Raw genomic sequence first — 18,324 nt, 5'->3', positions numbered from 1 at the left:
CTCCTAATTTCTGATTTTCTTTAGTATTTATTTATTTAATGTATATAAGTACACTGTTGCTGTCTTCAGACACACCAGAAGAGGGCATCGGATCCCATTACAGATGGTTGTGAGCCATCTTGTGGTTGCTGGGAATTGAACTCAGGACCTCAGGCAGAGCAGTCAGTGCTCTTAACTCCTGAGCCATCTCTCCAACCCCCATTAATTTTTGATTTTCACATCGTCCTTCTTCATCCAAAATCCACATGTTTTGAGTATTCTCTACCAGGGACTTATGTGTCAAGCCTATCCAGTCAGAGTTTCTAATCACCCCAGGCTTTAATACTCAGTCTAGAAATGGACATGTGGCCCAAGTGACAATAGATTGTGGTACTTTGATCTCAACATTCAGAGCAGAGCTGCCTGCCTTCTGTTAGGTTGCTATAACAATAGAACGAAAGCCTGAACTTGGGGGCCAGAGAGATCTTTTCTTGAAAATTTTTTTGTATTCGTGTATGTGTGTATGTGTGTGTGTGTGTGCGCGCGCGCTCCTGTGTCTGCATGTGTATACATCTGCACAAGTACATGCATACCAATGCAGTGCTCACAGAGGCCAGAAGAGGGCATCAGATTCCTTGAGGCTGAGGTTCCAGGTACTTTTGAGCAGTGTGACATAGTTGCTGGAAATCAAATTCAAATCTCTGAAAGAGCAACAAGCACTTTTAAACAGTGAGTCACTTCTCTAGTCCCTTAAGTTTGTTTTCAGACAACTTTAATGAGGCTTGGTTTATATATATAATAAAATGTGCAGGGTATTTGTTTTGAGTCAGGGTCTCATGTGCTCCAGGCTGGCTTCAATTTCTTGTGTAGCCCAGGCTGGCCTTAAATTCCTGCTCTTCTTGTCTCAGCCTCTCCCTGAGTGCCAGGATACAGTGTACACTATCATGTCTGACTCCAGTTTTTCAGAGATCCTTGTGCACATGGGTCTACAGCAACATTATTCACAGAAGCCAAAAGGTGGGAGGAGATGCCTCTGTCAACGATGAGTGTCTCTGAGGATGTGGAGCAATACAGAGGGCTTGGTTAGCACGCACGCAGCTCACAGAGCCCTGAGTTCTGTCTCCAGATGCAGAAGTACAACATAGCAGAGTAGTAGATGACTAGGTGAGTAAACGTTGTCTGTCTGCAGATAAAGTAGTACTGGCTCATCTCTGAGGATGAAGCTGGCCTGAGTATGGTAGCTCATGGCTATGATCTTAGCACTTGGGAGGCTGAGGCAAGAGAATTGCCATGAGTTCAAAGTCAGCCTGGGAGAGACAGGAGGGAAAGTGGGGAGAGGAATGGAAGAGGAGGGGGAAGGAGAGAGTAGAGGAAAGTATAGGGGAGGGGAAGGGAAAGGAAGAGGGGAAGGGAGGGGAAAGAAGAGGAGAGTTAGGGATCTCCAAATAAGATCCCCTTGGTTTTAGACCTGCCCCACATCCAATAGCAGATGTTCTTGTAACAGACAAGCAGAGAAGCTGGGGCAGAGGTCAGTAGGAGGCCTTGCCCAGCATGCAAGAAGTCCTGGGCTCCATTCCAACTTCACAAAAACCAGGGATGGCGGTGCACTCTTGTCAACCAGCATTTAGAAGGTAGAGGCTAGAGGATTCGGAGTTCAAGGTCATCCTCAGCTACGTGATACATTCAAGTCAGCCTGATCTACATGAAATCCTGTCTCAAACAAAACAGAGACGGGACACGGGGACAGTCCTGTGAGGATGCGACTAGACTGGAGTGATGTATGTTAGCTATGCAAGGCCAGGCTTGCCCACCTCCATCAGTTGCCAAAGGACAAGCATGGATCAGATTCAGCAACCGAACGCATCTTGACTTCTGACTTCGGGTCCTGCCTGTGTGCTCAGCCAACCATTTTGAAGTTCTAGCCATCAGACCGAAAGAGTAGCAGCTCTGCAGGCTTCTATTTTGCACACTGGGAGACTTTGTGGGAATGCTATCTATGAGAAGGAGTCGTGAGTGAATTCAGAGGAGTCAATGGTGAGCTGTGTCAGACATCTGGAGGCCCACCCCTCCCTGCTGTGGTGCACTTCTTATGGGACCATTCATCAAAGACCCCTGTGCTCCTGATTAAAGAAGTATAAATTTGAGATGCTTTGTCATAGGGACAAACGGGGATGAGGTCCCCAGAGTGTCTGGACCAATGATGAGAGGAGGAGGAGATGGGAGAGTCCTACAGCATGCTTATAAGAACTGTCAAGTGATTGGCTTAAGTTGGCCATCCAAGGCCTAAGCAGGATGGATCACTCGGAGCTTTTGCCCAAATATGAGGGAACCCGAGGAGGCATGGGCTCACTTCATTTTCTCAGAAATTGTCTTCTCTTGGGCCAGTTTTAGCAAGTCCTTGGTGAGTCCCGTTAATGTCCCCTCCCGCTCGTCCCTCTCCCCACTCTTCCCCTGCTCATGCTTCCTTGCTGTTGAAAAGCCCTTCATGGAAGAGAACCCAAATGATAAGAGGTCACTTTCCCAGAAGGCTTTGCAACCTGGAGTTAGTTGCAGCTAGGTTTGGGCAGTTGCTGAAGTTGTAGAATTCTTAAGGACACGGTGGCTGCGTAAGGGAGGCCACTGACTGAGGCGCCTGCTTGGATGTCATTGCTTAAGAGCAGGCCACCTGGTCCTGTACTCAGGAGAGGAAGGCCAAACTAGCCTCTAAGCTGCCCGTTACCTAGGATAGTCTGTCTTTGGAAGTTTTTTTAGAAGCACACAAAAATTTCTGTCACTTCTTCTACAAAATGAACAGTTGGAAATTCTGTTTTGGTTTGCATCTGTAAAAATTTCTGTTTTGGTTTGCATTGTATCATTTGGAGGCTAAGGTTTGGAGAGATCACTTAGTGGCCTTGTCACACACACTCTTATGATCCAGCACATCTCCTGGTCTCAGGGAGACAGGAGCACCAGGTGGAATGAGACCCACAGAGTGTGTTTATTTCTGGTGGTGATAGCAGCGGGGGTGGGGGGGATCGGCCAGACGCAGATGGAAGGACAGAAGGGGTGGACGCTGGAGGGGGTGTCTGTTCAGGGGACATCAAGGATTAGTCTGTCGACATTCACAGTGAGGACACAGGCCAGAACAGCAAGACTTAGACAACAGCAAAGGGACAGACAGACAGACAGAGGAGTGGGGGCAGGGGTCCCCAGACATGCATGGCCCCTGGCCTCTAGGGGGAACTCTGGGGATAAGAAGACAGACAATGGAGGCCGAGGACCTCCCACCCTGAAACAGGGAGCTGGGCCTGCTGCCTCCTAGCCTCACACCTCCAGGATAAGGAGGGGCAGGTCCAGGCAGCCCTGCACCAGCAGCTCAGACATTATGGCTTCGAGGAGATGAGTTCACAGTCTGGGCAGGAAGGGATGGGTCCTGAGGGTGCCTGGTTCAATCCCAGGCCTCGACCAGACCTAAAAATTGAAGAGGAGAGACCTGAGAGGGTAGGATGTAACCACTGCAGTTGTAGCAGCACCTCGGAGGGAACCTCGCCCCTCTCCCTCAGGCTCAGCCCCCTCCCTCAGGCCCGGCCCCCCCACCTTGCTCCCCTCCCTCAGACCCTCCCCCCTTCATGCCTAGTCCTTCTCCCTCAGGCTCAGGGAGCCAGGCCCAGTGCTCCTCCCTCAGACCTAGGCATCTATACCCAGCCCCTCTTCCTCAGACCCCTCCCCCTCCCTCAGGCCCAGCCCCTGTCTGTTAGGCCCAGTCCCCCTCCCTCAGGCCCAATTCCCCTCCCTCAGCCCCAGTCCCTCTCCTCAAGCCCAGTTCCTCTCTCTTAGGTCCAGTCTCCCTCCCTCAGGCCCAGTCCCCCTCCCTCAGGCCCAATTCCCCTCCCTCAGCCCCAGTCCCTCTCCTCAAGCCCAGTTCCTCTCTCTTAGGTCCAGTCTCCCTCCCTCAGGCCCAGTCCCCCTCCCTCAGGCCCAATTCCCCTCCCTCAGGCCCAGTCCCTCTCCCTCAAGCCCAGTTCCTCTCTCTTAGTTCCAGTCCTCCTCCTTCAGGCCCAAGGGGCCAGGCCCAGTGCTTCTCCCTTAGACCCAGGGATCCATACCCAGCCCCCTTCCCTCAGACCCACCAGGCCCAGCCCCCCTCCCTCAGGCCCAGCCCCCTCTGTCAGGCCCAGCTCTCCCTCCCTTAGGCCCAGCACCACACCCTCAGACTCAGTCCTCCTTCCTCAGACCCAGGGATCTATACCCAGGCCGCCTCCTTCAGACCCAGGAGTTCAGCCCCCCCCCCATCCCCATCCCTCAGACCCAGTGGTCCTCCTTCAGTCTGGAGGTCCTCCTCAGGCAGAGCTCAGAGGTTCCCCCCTCCTCTGGGTCTTACCCTCACTCTGAATTCTCTTTCTCTGACAGTCCTTTGCCGCCCTTTGTAAAGCTGCTCAGCGTCTTCTCCTGGAGTCGGAGGTGAAAGAGAACAACCTTCTTACCCTGCAGGACAGGACGCTTCTGCCCCACTCCTCCGCATGCTCTCTTAGTTCCCTGGGCTGGGGATGGTATCACCATCCATTCTACCAGTGGGGAAACTGAGGCACAAAAGATAACTATCTAAAAACGCAAGGAAGATAGGGTCCTGGAAAGGAGCCATATGGCAGGCAGGTCTGGGGCTCAGGAGGTCAGGGGTGGGGGTGGGGGAGCCACAGAGAGCTGTCAGGCTGTGGCCACACTCAGCACACTGAAGCCCCACCCTCCAGTGAAGGTCTCCATCCTGCAGTGTCACCTAGTGGTGGCAGTGTGGCTCACTGGAAGTTGCCAGAGAAGTAGAGTGAGGGAGATCGTTGAGACAGTGAATGCCCAGGAAGACACAGCTTCTGTCCTCACAGAAAGGTCTCATCTCTCAGGATCTCAACCCTGAGCTCTGGGCCTGGCTGTTCAACCCACTGGAAAAGGGGCTTGTGGATGTGTGTGGGGGATGCAAGTCTCAGTGGAGAGAATTGTCTTGGGGTTAGCCTCAGCCTCAGTGTTAGGGTTAGCCTTAGACTCAGGGTTAGGGTTAGCCTCAGACTCAGACTCACTCATTCCATTGCCCAGGCTGACCTGGAACTCATTCTGTAGTCCAGGCTGACTTAAAACTTAAGGCAGACTCGCTGTGTCTACCTCCCGAGAGGTCTTACAGGTGTGAGACCGTACCAGCTTTATACAGTGTTTCAGGGTGGAATTTTCCTTAGAACACCAAAGTAATAGAAAAACTATCAAGAAACAAAGATTAAGGTACTGAAATCTACATTATTCTAAACAGAACTTATAGTAATTTGACTTTTCTTGGCTTCAGTGGACGCAAAATTGTCAATATTTTCAAAGTGGATGTCTTTGCAGAGAAAATGGTCACCATTGACAGTTTCTGTGAACCCAAGGATGAGTGTGTGTGTGTGTGTGTGTGTGTGTGTGTGTGTGGTATATACATGTGTAGGTACATAGTGTATACATGTGTAGCTTTGTGTGGTGCTGAGTGGGCTGTGCATGTGTGTACTGTATGTGTGATGTGTATATGTGTGTACAGGTGCTCATATCTATGTGTATACATGCCTGTGCACATACGGAGCCCAGAGCAGGATGAGGGTCCTCTGGTGCTGCTCTCTCCCTAATTGCCTTGAGACAGGGTCTCTCCCAGAACCAGAACCTCACCACTTCAGCTAGGCTGGCTGCATGGGAGCTCCAGGTCTTGGCGGTCCCTTCCCCTAGACACTGTGGTTACAGGCATGGAAGCTGTGGGTCATGGGGATGCAGACTCAGACAGGCATGGCAGCCGTGGGTGCTGGGAATGCAGACTCAGGTCCACATCCTTGCAGAGCAAAGGTCCTTACTAACTGTGCCATCTCCCCAGCTCCACTTCGTGTTTTGAGACCAAGTCTTTCACCGGGATCTGGGGCTCCTCAGTTAGCCTATGGTGTCTGGCCAGTGAGCCCCAGGGTTTCTCCTGTCTCTCTCTTCTCACCTCTGGGTTTTAGGGTGTGACTCCGGACCTGATTTTTACCTTTACTCTAGGGATTTAAACACAGTCCTCACGCTTGCACTGCAAGTACTGACTAAGCCATTCTCTCCAGCCCCAAGAGGCTATTATAAACAGCTTGGCAAGACCGAGAAGCAGTTGCACAGTTTCTAAATCAAGAATGGCCACTGGTTGGAGCTGGAGATGTTAAGGGTTAAGAGCACCAGCTGCTCTTCCAGAGAACCTAGGTTCTGTTCCCAGCAAGCACACGGCAGCTCACATCCATCTGTAAGTCTGATTCCAGGGCATCTGACACCCTGTTCTTCTGACTTCTGCAGGCACTATGTGTGAACCGTTTGCAGACCCACAAGCAGGCAAAGCACCCATACACAGAAGTTACATTCTTTTCTAAAAGTGGCCACAGCTGCTCAGCCCTCTGACCTGTGTCCCCTCCTCACCTTGCCCACCTGGATCTCCTTCTAAGCCCCTCCCAATGCCCACCCTCTCTTCCAGAATGCTCTCCCAGGGCCTGTATGGAAGTCCTTCTACCTCAAAAGACTCAGACCACAGGTCCGAGGCAAGAAACCAACACACAGTGGTCTTTGCAACGGCCACTACCCCGTGACACTTCGTTATGTTGCCTTTTGAATATGTGTTGCTGTTGTAAGTGGTGTTGTGGTGTTGTGGTACACATGACAAGCAAGTGCTCTGTCGCTGAGCCATGCCCTCCTGCCTGATATTTTCTTATTCATTCAAAAAATCGTTCTCAGCTTTACACCACCATCTACTAATATTCACACCTCGCTCTGGGGGAGGGGGGGGAACGGTTTATCACCCAGTTCCTTCCTACATTTTGTGTTTAGCATCTGTGGGAAAGAGCAGCAGCTGGCCGCTGCTGAACACTCAACAAACTGAATCCTCATAGTGGCCCTCACCATCGTTGCTAACCACAGGCCGGAGAACCGGGAAAGGAAACAGAAGGCAGGTAGAGTGACTGGCTCCTAGCTCACATAGCGTCAGACTCAGGCAGCTTGGGCCCTCACTGGACTCCTGGTGCCCATGCATGGCAGAGGCAGCCTCCACTCACCTCCACTAGCTGGTGCCAGTGTTCCACAGGCTTCCGGGGGTTAGCCAGCATCTCTGCCCAGTGTTCTCTCCCATGTGGGTCGGCAGCCTCTGGACCCACGCGGCACACCCCGATCACTTCATTGTGGCCAATGCTGGGGATTGGGAGAGCGATTACTGGAAAGGTCAGGGGAGTCAACCAGCCACCTCCAACCGCACCTTGTCCCACCTCGTGGGTGCCTCTCACCAGTCATAGTCTACCACTGCGATGCTGAGACCCACATTCTCCACGCTCTCGGGGGCCACATCGAACACCAGGGCCTCGTTGTATGTGGGGTTCAGTGTGTTCTTCTTAATGGAGGTCTTCCGTTTCTTCAGACGCCGCCCCTCACTGATCAGAGAGGCTTTCACATAGGGGTCTGTACAGAGAAGCCAGGGGACTGAGCAGGGGCTTTCTCCCTCAGGCCCAGGGGCTCAGGCCTCAAGCCCTCCTCTCTCAGACCCTAATCTTCCTGCACCCAGACACACCTGAGAAACCAGTGAGGTCCATTGCTTTGAGGTTAGAGGCTTTGATGATGGTCACGGTGAGGCGCCCGGCCGTGGGGAGGTAGCAGAGTGAGAAGTTGAGCTCCCCAAGATCTGCCTTTTCCTGCAGTGGGAAACAGAGGGCAGCCTGACCATCTTTCCGCTAAGCTCCCTCCGCTCCACCTTCACCACTGCTAGGTTCCCATGTACTGAGTGGTCTGACTCTCGGCCAAGGCCACACAGCTTCCCTGCTACAGATGCTCACCATCAAAGCCTGTTTTGTTCTGTGGAGAAGCCGGCGGGGCCCAGAGACCAGGGAAAGGGAGAGAGAGAATTGGCAAGAGAGAGACGGGAACTGAGAGAGTGTGGACAGAGGCAGAGAGAGAAGGACATGGATAGAGATCAGAGAGAGACAGAAACCCAGAGGAATAGGCAGGCAGGAGGTGGGGGGATAGACAGGGAGAGTAGGGCGCTGACCTGGTGGGCAGGAGAGACAAAGGCCAAAATAGAGAAAAGTAGTCAGAGACTGAGGTAGAGACCTATGGAGAAGTGGGAGCAGTCATGCCAGGCCCAGAGTTAGGGGAACACACGGGACTTCAGGCCTCACAGGAGACAACGATGGCTCAGGAAAGAAACCAGGCTGAGGGGGAAAGGTTTCATGAGCAGAGAGAACAGCCTGGGCAAAGGCCTTGACAGCAGTGAGCTGTGAGCAGGGTCTAGATTAGTGTGTGTCAGAGGCTGGAGGCCCTGGGCCATGGGTCCCACCGGACTCTGACCACGCCTTCATTCCAGAGTGTTCAGGAAGAAGCCTCCCTGGAAGCTTCCTCCTGGTTTTCGTGTGTCTTCTGTGCTCTCCAGCAATCTTGCCATGCCGGAAGGCTCTGTGCATGGCTCAATCTGTCTCTTCTCTGTGGTCTCCAGCCACCAACCCTGTCCCCTCTGACTGAGCGTCTGCTCCCACCTTGGCACTTGCTTCTCTAGGCCTCTCTGTCTCTGTTTCTCCACTCTGGTGGGGGAATGAATGGATGAGAGGGTGAGCAACCGCCTCAGGTAAGAAAGGGGGTTGGGCAGGAGACGGGGCGGAGCCAGAGCAAGGCTCTCAAGTGGACACTTCAGGTGGCAGCAGCGTGAATGTGAGTCCTAGGTCCTGGAGACCGAGGGACAAGCAAGCTGACCACGAAGAATTCCTTATGGAAGAGCTACAGGGACCTGCCTCATCCATATCCCTGACACACGAGAAGACTGAAGCTCAGAACTGCCCCCTCCTGGCTCCCCAAAACTGGTAGGGATCACAGATGGGAACTGGATTGGGTATGAGGCCTGAGGACCAAAGGGCTCCGGACACTCAGCCAGGCCTGGGCATGTCACTGGGACCGCAGGGGAATGAGAGGCCTCATGCCAGGGGCCATAAAATCAGAGAGTCAAGGGTATGGGCTCTTTGATCTGATGCTATGAGAAGTAGGGGGAACCCAGTATATCAGATGTCTGAAGATCCAGGCGGTAGGATTCCCAAGGAACCTCAAAAAGACAGAAAGAAAGGATACAGAAGGGTTTGAAGGGGTGTTTGAAGAATTAAGACCTTCAGAGAGGGCCTCAGTAGCTGGAAGTCTGGAAATGAACAAGGGGCTGTTGAGAGGGAAAGTTATGGAAGTGGGAGGGGAGAATGAGTTGGCTAGTGACACCTGGGCCAGAGGGCAAAAGTCACAGTGCTGTAGTGTGATGTCCTGAAGTATTGGGTGGGAGACAAGATGGGGAAGCTAGGCTTAGGGCCTGACTATAGTTTTCATAAAGCTAGAAAGGGAAGAGACCCCCTCAAGTTCCTCTATCATCCTAGCTTCTGTGGCTGCCATATCCCCTCAGAATAGTGCTTGCGACACTCTGGGATGGGAAATAAGGAGGTGGAAAGTCCCAGTGTGAGGAGGGAGAGTGGCACGGGGATCTGAGCATGCGGAGAGGAGAGCTGGTGCCAGGGCCCGTTGTGGATGGAGCCACTGACCGAGCCACCCTCCAGGATGTCCCTCCAGAGCGGGCGGTCGGGGGGCTGTTCAGCCAGCTCCAGCAGGTTGTCCAAAACCACCTGGCCAATGAGATCATGCCTCGAGAAGCGGTCGAAGTCGTAGACACTGAAGTGCAGCTTGCGCTGTGCCAGCTCGGCCAGGGGTACTGAGAACTGAAACGTCTCGTTGAAGATGGGGTTCAGTGTCTTCCTGTGCACCTGGGGGATGGAGGCAGAGACAGATATGATGTCCACTGGCCTTGTTCCCAGAACCAGTAGGCCATGTATCCCATATCTGCCCTGAGTGTCCAGATCCAGCCTCCTTCCTCAGACCCAGGGGACCTCCCAAGCCTCCTCTTTCAGACTCAGAATACAGATTTCAGCCCTTTCCTATACTGATCTATACTCTGCCCTCCTCCTGAAGACATGGAGGTCCTCCCTAGCTCTTCTCTTTCAGGCCCAGAGATTCAAACCCCAGCCGTCCTCCCTAAGACCCAACCTTCTCTAAATCCTTTTTTCTCAGACCCAATTTCAGGCCCCTGCCTTCCTCCTTCAGACCCAGAGATGAAGACACCAGAATTCCTCCCCTAAACCCACAAGTCCAGATCCCAGCTCCTTCTCCTGACCCAGGGGTCTTCCTCAGACTCGATACAGACCTCAGCCTTCTTCCCTCAGATGCAGGAGTCCTCCCTAGCCCCCTCTCTCAAACCTGGTGGACCACACACACACACACACACACACACACACACACGCACGCACACACACACACGCACATGTACACACTCACACTCACGTGAGTGCACACACACACACACACACACACACGCAGGCAAACACACACACACTGTGAAATTTGCCCCCTTGCCCCTGACCTTGGTCTGGAATTTCTTTTTGCGATCAGGCAACAGGTAGATCTTGACGTAGGGGTCTGAGAACCCATTGGAGTCCTTTGCTGGGAGATCCAGGGCCTGTAGGATCCGCACCACAAGCTGGTCAGAACCATAGAGGTACCGGAGGGCAAAACTGATGCGGCCACAGGGTGCCCCTGCCTCCCCAGAGCCTCCGCCTCGCCGGCCACCGGGTCCAGTGCCCTGGTACAGCTCTGGCTTGATCTGACCGATGAGCTTGGCTTTTTCCTCTCCACCCGGGAGGGGTAAGGGGAGTGCAGGTGGTCGCTCCTCACTGCTTGGGTCTGCTTGGGTGGTCAGGGTCTGCTGGGTGAGGGGCCGAGGCAGGGCTGGGTACCTATGTGTCAGGGAAGACCAAAGTGAGGTTCAGATCTGAGTGGCATCTGATTCCATCTGATTCCGAGCCTTGTACCTGCAACCCTGCCCTTGACTAGTTATTTGACCTTGGATAAGACACCTGTGCTTTCTTAACCTCAACTTTCCCATTTGCAGCAGGGGTGTCGTCTGCATTTCTGAACTAGCCCCAGCCAGACCTCAAGATCATCAGCACTCAAGTTGGTGGCCAGATGTCCTTTTTATCCTGATATCTCAAAGTCATCTTGGGCCTGGCCCCCTATCTCCCTAGCCCATCAATAATGCTTGGTTTGGGGCTCAGCCTGTCCTCTCCCTGCCTGGGCTTCATTTCTCCCTCTCTAGATGGCTCAAGAGTTGGCACCTCTCCATCTTGGCTCCCAGCCCTGCTGTGGCTCCCCAGTGCCCTCAGGATACAGCCTTTCCACCTGCCACTTCTTGGTGTCCACAGCTTCATGTCCCAGGCTTTGTCCAGATTTGATCTCCTGCCTACCTGCCTCCTGGCTTTCCCCACCACGAACCTGGTGTCTTCTGCTCTTGCTTTCTCCTGCCTGAAATGTGTACAGATGCCTACCTGCACCACGTCTTAGCTTCCCCACCATACCAGTGTCTATCAAAGTACTTCCACCTCCAGGAAATTCTCAGCTTCCTCCAAGCTTTGGCAGTCTCCAGAGATGCTTTCCTGTCTCCCTAACGTGTACCCCTTGGACTGTCAGAGCCCTGCGGACAGAGGCCTGGACACAGTATGTATCTGAGGCCCAACTCCACCAGACCCTAAGCTTACACACACAGAATGAGGAAGAATGAGGTCCAGATTACTAATCATAGCTTACACTGCACAGGACCAATATTTGCCTATGCCCCAGAAACCATCCCCACTCCAGTACTGAGACTGAACCTAGGGCTTTCTGCAAGCCAGGCCAGTGTTTTTCTGCAGAATCACACCCTGGCACCTCACTGAGAGGATTCTACAACTCAGCCGCATCCTCTCATTCCCTCACTAGGGGATTCTAGGCAGGGGCTCTCCCACTGAGCTACACCCCCATCTTATTTTTATTTTTTACTTCAAGATAGGGATTCACTAAGTTGCCCAGACCAGCCTCAAAAACTAGATCTTCTGGTCTTAGCCTGTGAAATGGCTGGGATACCACATATACTACTATACTAGCTTCTAACCATGGATCCTTGTCTCCACCCTACTCTTCTGTAGCCTGACCAAGAAGAATTCAAGGCCCTGCTCCCTTCTTCCTAAGTCTGGGAGTCTAGGCCTCCATTTCATCCTCCCTAGCATCCAGGAGTCAGTATAGCATTACCTGTCCTGACTCTGGTATCAGAAGAGCCACAGATAGAAATGAGACAAAGAAGCAGAATTACATAGTGAAGCCCCAAGCCCAATGTCTTTTCTCACCTGGTGGTGGGTGCTAGACTTGTGACCTGCTGATGGGACTGGGCACTGGGTAAGCCCCCACCACTGGGAGGCAGAAGGAGCAGTCCAGAGCCTGTTCCACCCTCAGAAGGCAGCTCAGGGGATGTCTGGCTTGGTTTGACCCCAGCAGCTACCACAGAGGCCACAGCAGCCTCTGGATATGAGTCCATGTCCAGGTAGGAAGGTTCTGGAGGCTCAGAGCCCCCCAGGCCACCTGGTTCCAGCAGCTCAGCAAATGGTGGATGGTGGGCTGTGTGTGCATGATGGTGTGGGCCACCCAGCAGGGGATGGCCACCTAGGCTGGCTCCCAGATGGTGCCCACCACCTCCTACCAGGCCTGCTAGCCCAACCCCAGGGGCTAAGTCTTTGCGCAGGGGGCCACCGCCCACTGCTGAGCCTCCTTTGTCCCTCCAGGGCACCCAGCATAACTTCCAGGACACGAAGAGAGAGACACCCAAGAGGACGATGCCACAGAATGTCACGATGACTGACAGCAGGCTCACGGAAATGTCTGGAAAGAGTGAAGGGAGAGGTCATGGGTCATGAGGGGTCAGGTCAGTGATGCCCCGACTACTTTCTCAGTATGACTGAGTTTGAACTCTATGCTTCTGCTATGGTTGAACTGCTTTGTAATGGTTGTTTTACAGAGCCCGTGGGGTCACATTCTATAGGCAGCAGGTCCTGAAGACTGCGTCCAGGTTTCGGTCTCTCTAGCTCATGTTGCTTCTCCATCACAGGGCATTTCTGAAGAACAAGACCCCCAAAAGCTCAGAGACAATTCAGGGGAAATTTTGCTATCTGTCCTTGGAAATCCACCTTAACTTCTACGAGGCTTACACTCTGTGTTTGGCAAGTGAGATGAATCAACTCTGTTCTTTGTTGCAGTTGACGGCAATGAAGGCAAATGACAGGTAGAAGAATACAATAGCAAACATTTGTTGAGATGTGACAATTTAACTGGTACCTCAGGGTACCCTGGGAGATTAATAACATATCAGTTTCATTCTGACAACAGGAAGTGGAGGTCCAGAGACACAGGATATGGCCAGTCACTCTAGCTTACTTAGTGAACAGTGAGTCTGTTTCAAAAAACAAAGTAGACTGTGCCTGAGAAATAGCATCTGTGCTTGACCTCTGGCTTCCCTTGTGTACAGGGCACACACGCACAAACTCCTCCACACAAACACACACTCATACATCACAGGTGTCACATCTCAAAACCTAAGTTCCTATTTTCACACATTATTACTTTTTGGTGAATAGTGGCCCCACATAGACTTCCTTATTCAGAAAATCCGTCTCATGACTGTGGTCACATGATATAACATGCTAACTGGTACCTTCTGAATGCCAGTAATATGCAACCCTGTTTTACTGCGAAAGCCCAGCACAGCCCATTTCTTACAACCAATATTTTATGGCTCTTTCAGTAATTAGTACTAGGAGTGGGGTTTTATGGCTTATGGCTTCTTTTCTAATGATACCAGGAGAAGGATTTCATGGATGTAACTCTCTAGGCTGTGAGAATTTATCTTGGAGGCGACTCCTGTGATTGGAGTTAGAACAAGAATGAGTCCTGGCTCTTTGTGTATGGAGAACCATGTTGGGTGGGGCCAGGTAACTCAGTCACTGCCAGCTGAGACATCCAACCATAACTGCTGTGTTCAGGTAACAGTGAGAAAGAAGGAAACACCTCTTAGTGCTATGTCACCTGGTGAAGCAAAATCAGGGTGTGACATTAATCCTCATGCTACTGTGTGACCTAAATATGATATATCTCATGTCCCAGCTGAGAAGACGGAGGCTGTGGGGAAAAGGGAAGTCTTGGGAACGTGTGCCAGGTACTGCTGCAAGGACTCTGAGCTTCATCTAGCCACCTCCCTTGGTGTGCTCCTGCCTACACAGCCACCCTTCCTATGAGAGCCCTAGATGCTACTGAAACCAGAGTCCAGGATTTTAGCAGTCCTGGGAAGGACCAGGGCATGGGAGTCATGCAGCAAACTGGCCAGATGCTTCTAACCTTGCCAGTATAAGATCCCCATCTGAGAACTCTGGATCCTTCAAGCCTCTCCTGTTCCCCATGCCTGCCTACACAGCCCAGAGAGTGCAAGGCCAGAGCAGCTGTGTGCCTAAAGCAAAAGATACACTCTCTCCAAGCCTGACCAGCCTCTAGGTGGGAACCTGCCAGAACAGGCACACATCTGAGCGCTCCAAGCTCTTGAGATGTCCATCCTGTTGTCTCGGGCCATGCTAGGCAGTCAAGGACAATGCTAAATGACGTTGAGCCCAAAGCCTATTGCTGGAAGAACTAAAGACTCAGGGCTGCCACACACACAGTCCGTCCCATCCACGTGTGATGCTTGCTCCTCATTGTCAGTTAGGCTAGAGTTAGAACTACCTAGGAGCTAGGTGTGGGTGGCTCGTGTCTGTCATTTTAGTACCTAGGGGTGAAGATAGGAGGATTGCTGTGAGTTTAAGGCCAATGTGGGCTACATAATGAGTTCCGGGTCAGTCTGGGTTACAGAGTGAGACCCTGTATCAAGAAGCAAAACAAGGGGCTGGGGAGATGGCTCAGTCAGTAAAATATTTGTCCTGCAAGCAAAAGGACCTGAATTTGATCTCCTGAGCCCACATGAAAATAGCCAGGCATGGTGGTACACATGTGTAATCCCAAAACCCACAGAGACAGAGACAAGCATATCTCTGGGCTCACTGGACATGCAGCTAACCCCACTTGATGAATTTCAGACCAATGAGAGACCCTGTCTCAAAAAATTGAAAGGTATGTGCTGGCAGTCAAGAGCACTTGCTACTCTTGGGGAGGACCTGGATTTAATTCCTAGCACCTACACAGTGGCTCACAACCATCTGTAACTCTAGTTCCAGAAGATCAGACAGCCTCTTTTGGCCTCTGAGGGCATCAGTAGATTTGTGGTACACAGATATACATGCAGTCAAAATATGTAGAACATAAAATAAAAATAAAAAAGTGAACGGTTCTTAAAGAGTTCTCTGACTTCCAAATGCATGCACACACGTCTACGTATGCAAAGACATTTCCAGAGAGAACTCATGGAGGGGGAAGACCCACCCTGAGTACAGCCAGCACTGTCCTATGCCCTGTAGACCCAAATGCAGTAAAATAGGAAAGCCAGGTAGAACCAGCATCCCCAGGGTCCTGTTTTTCTAGTCCACGTGACTGCATTGCTGAACCCCACTGCCTCACCTCTGAACCTGTGAGCTCAGTAAATCTCCCCTCCTTTGTTTCCATCATGAATTTGGCCACAGTGACACAAAAGCTAATACATGTATCACATGCCCAGACTCCAACCAAAACCCTAAGCACTAAGGTTTGGGGGAGCTTCTCTGGTGGGTAATGAGTCACATACCAATATAATGGGACAATCAAAGATGACCTGTGACCTTACTGGAAGGGAACACTGGATAGTCAGACCTCCTGTCTCCTGGACTCTGCCTTTGATTTAGTCTGTAGCTTTTTGGTGTAATTAATTCTTCTAGAGCTAGCTGTGGTGGTTAGTGTCCATAATCCCACTACCTGAGAGACTGAGGCAGGAGGGTTATTTCAAGTTTGAGACCAACCAGGCCTCCATAATGCCTTATCAGATCCCCAACTTTCTCTTCACCTCAAAAAAAAAAAAAATTCATGATTTCTGATGGGGATATTTCATGGCTGCAATTAGGAAGGGGTAGATCTACAGGACAAAACTCCAAGGTCAGGGGATGGATGTTGGTCCATAACACACAGATATTTCTCCCATTTTAGTGGTTTGGAGACAACGCAGCAGCAAAGATAGAGGCAGGGCTCTCAATGGGGCTAGCCATAAAGGGGGTGGAAGGCTGAGCGGCTCTGCTCTGACCTTCCCAAGTCTTTGCTGTTGTGCAGTTGGGTAGGACAGCTGGGGTTCTGACCTGCATCCGGACCCCGGGGGTATCCTCTGATTCGCAGTTCGTTGAACTCTTGACACCTGTCATTGGTATCAGCATCTCGGACCCGTGCACAGAGGTCTGAGACCAGGATGAGGGCCCGCCGACAGAGGTCATCTTCGTAGTCCCCAGACATAGTGGCCAGGTGATCCTACACTTAAGAGTGGAGTGGGCAGAGATGCAGATGGAGACAGGAACAGGTACAGGGAGAAGGAGGGAGAAGGTCTGGTAAAGGGGCAAAGGCCAGAGGGTGGTGGCTCGGGGGCCAGGATTAGAGGATGAAAATGACATGTTATAGTCACTTCTTGGGGTCACCAGCCAATGAGAGCAGTTAAGGAGCAAACAGATCAACAGAGCCACACCAAAAGGCAGGGCACTCTCAGACTAACAGAATGTGCCCCCAGGGGGCCACAGATTGAAAGTCAGGACAGGTACTCTGAGACTCAAAGTGGTCGGTTGAAGGCAGCCATCGTTAGTGGGCAGCCTGATTGTGGCAGGTAAAAGCCTTTTGGGCAGCTGGAATGGCACTGGTGGGAGGGTAAGGGTGGCAAGCTGCTGGAGGGTCAGAGGAAGGAGAGTCAGGTGTGGGGCAGAAACCCCGAGTTGAGAGAACAGGAGCTGAGAGGACAGATGGAGATAAGAGAGAGGACCAAGTGAAGTCCGGTAGCCAGGGAAAGAGACACAGAATGCAGAGTATAGAGGTTCGGGGCAGAGAGGCTGGGGAACAGTGTGTACTTCATTACATCCGAGACATGGTGCACACAGAGAGAAGTGAAACAAGGAAGGCAGGGGTGTGGGCAGGAATACCTTCCAAAGAGAGACAGGTACAGCAGAAGAGAGAGAAAGGATGCTGCATTTCAGGTTGGACAGCCAGACAATGGCTGGAGACCTCAGATACAAGGCGTGAGAAGAGAGTTGGAAACAGACAGACAGATGCATGGTCAGAAGAGAGAGAGAGAGAGAGAGAGAGAGAGAGAGAGAGAGAGAGAGAGAGAGAGAGAGAGAGAGAGAGAGAGAGAGAGAGGGAGAGAGGACCAAGAGAGAGAGGTGGAGGTGGGAAAGGAGTGAGTGACACAAGGTTTGGGCTAGCTAGACATTACATGGGTGGGAAAAGCCCCCCCCCCCTCCGAGGGAAAGAACGAGGGCCAGACAGTCAGAAGAAGGGGGGCTGTTGAGGAAGACTGACTGCCATTCCGCCAGGGTCAGACTCACCTGTGCTTACCCCTGCCTTGTCCTGGGTGGCAGCCGAGGCGGCGGGGGGCGGTAGCCCATGGGGGTTGCAGGGTGGACGAGCCTAGCCGCTGCGGACCGGTCCCCACGTTTGCCAGGTGGCAAGAAGGGGGGCTGATGACTGATCTAGGGACCCAAACCGGGAGGGAAAAATTCAGCCCAAGCTTTGCATCTTGCCCCACTGGAAGTAGCTGAGCGACCCCAGATGACCCCGATGAGGTCCAGCCGCCCCCTCCCACCTCCGTGCCCCCAGCAGCTAGTTAAAAGCTTAGGGACTACAACTCCCAGCTGGTCTTGCTGCTAGTGCTACTGCAGTTTTATCGCACCAGGGCTGCGAGGACTGCTGGGAGTTGAAGTCCTCAATGCGTCTCCGGTCTGCAGAAGATGGGATTTTTTGGGGAGGGGTGCTGGAAGGGTTAAAATGTCAGGGTCCCAAGACGCTGCAGGAGAGGGGAACGGAGTCCAAGACCTCTAGAGGTCACGTGGCTCTAATCACTTAGAGGTCATGAGATGGGTCACTAATCCCCATACTCTGGGGATGAGTGGACGAGGGTGAAGTGCACCCAGGTGTATTGGAATCGAGATCCCCCTTTTTCCAGGGCCACGTGCCCCTCCCCTGGGGCGTCCAGCTGGCACTGCAGACTCAGCTCCCCAGCTCCAGATGCGCCCCTCTTTGCACCGACCTCCGCGCCCCCACTTGGGGCCGCCCCCTTGGGATGAGGCTGGGGCGGGGGCGGGGGAGGGGGAGGGGCGGACTCACCGGAGCCCTGGCTGCCGCAGCCCCGAGCGCGCGCGCGCCCGCCCGCCCGCTGCCGCGGTGCCCGCCTGGCTCCTCCCCACCCCTGTCGCATCTCCTCAGCTCCTCCCAAACCCTTTCCCCTCCTCCCCCGCCAGCTCATGCAACCCAAAAGCCAAAATCAGTATGGCCTTAGTGTGC

The 18,324-nt window shown here is 52.7% G+C and overlaps 1 protein-coding gene across 2 annotated transcripts; it reads right to left on the bottom strand.

The window, feature by feature from the left end:
- Positions 1–2,932: 2,932 nt before the first annotated feature.
- On the bottom strand, positions 2,933–18,220 carry Syt3 (synaptotagmin 3). Of its 2 annotated transcripts, XM_034485975.2 has the most exons (11): positions 18,148–18,220; positions 17,370–17,513; positions 16,143–16,313; positions 12,195–12,723; positions 10,400–10,772; positions 9,528–9,746; positions 7,535–7,655; positions 7,254–7,425; positions 7,029–7,161; positions 4,340–4,407; positions 2,933–3,429 (listed from the first exon to the last, which is right to left on the bottom strand). In XM_034485975.2, exons 3-10 carry the CDS (start codon positions 16,291–16,293, stop codon positions 4,342–4,344), a joined length of 1,764 nt encoding a protein of 587 aa, XP_034341866.1. In that variant the 5' UTR covers positions 16,294–16,313; positions 17,370–17,513; positions 18,148–18,220; the 3' UTR covers positions 2,933–3,429; positions 4,340–4,341. The 2 variants fall into 2 exon arrangements, with proteins under 2 accessions (XP_034341866.1, XP_034341288.1); XM_034485397.1 differs by lacking the exon at positions 18,148–18,220 and having other exon boundaries at positions 16,143–16,308; positions 17,370–17,711.
- Positions 18,221–18,324: the final 104 nt, after the last annotated feature.

This window comes from Arvicanthis niloticus, chromosome 1 (genome assembly GCF_011762505.2).
Source record: "Arvicanthis niloticus isolate mArvNil1 chromosome 1, mArvNil1.pat.X, whole genome shotgun sequence".
NCBI classification, from domain to species: Eukaryota; Metazoa; Chordata; class Mammalia; order Rodentia; family Muridae; genus Arvicanthis; species Arvicanthis niloticus.
Note: the sequence above shows the minus strand (reverse complement) of the source record. Positions and strands in the feature narration are given on the sequence as shown.

What these genes read in the sequence shown, in the direction of transcription:
- Syt3 (XM_034485975.2), bottom strand. Translation starts at nt 16,293, where the DNA reads ATGTCTGGGGACTACGAAGATGACCTCTGTCGGCGGGCCCTCATCCTG. An exon ending in GGACCTCACTGGTTTCTCAG is followed by an intron (nt 7,426 to 7,534) that starts GTGTGTCTGGGT and finishes TTCTCTGTACAG; the next exon opens with ACCCCTATGTGAAAGCCTCT. An exon ending in ACTGGCACCAGCTAGTGGAG is followed by an intron (nt 4,408 to 7,028) that starts GTGAGTGGAGGC and finishes CTCCGACTCCAG; the next exon opens with GAGAAGACGCTGAGCAGCTT.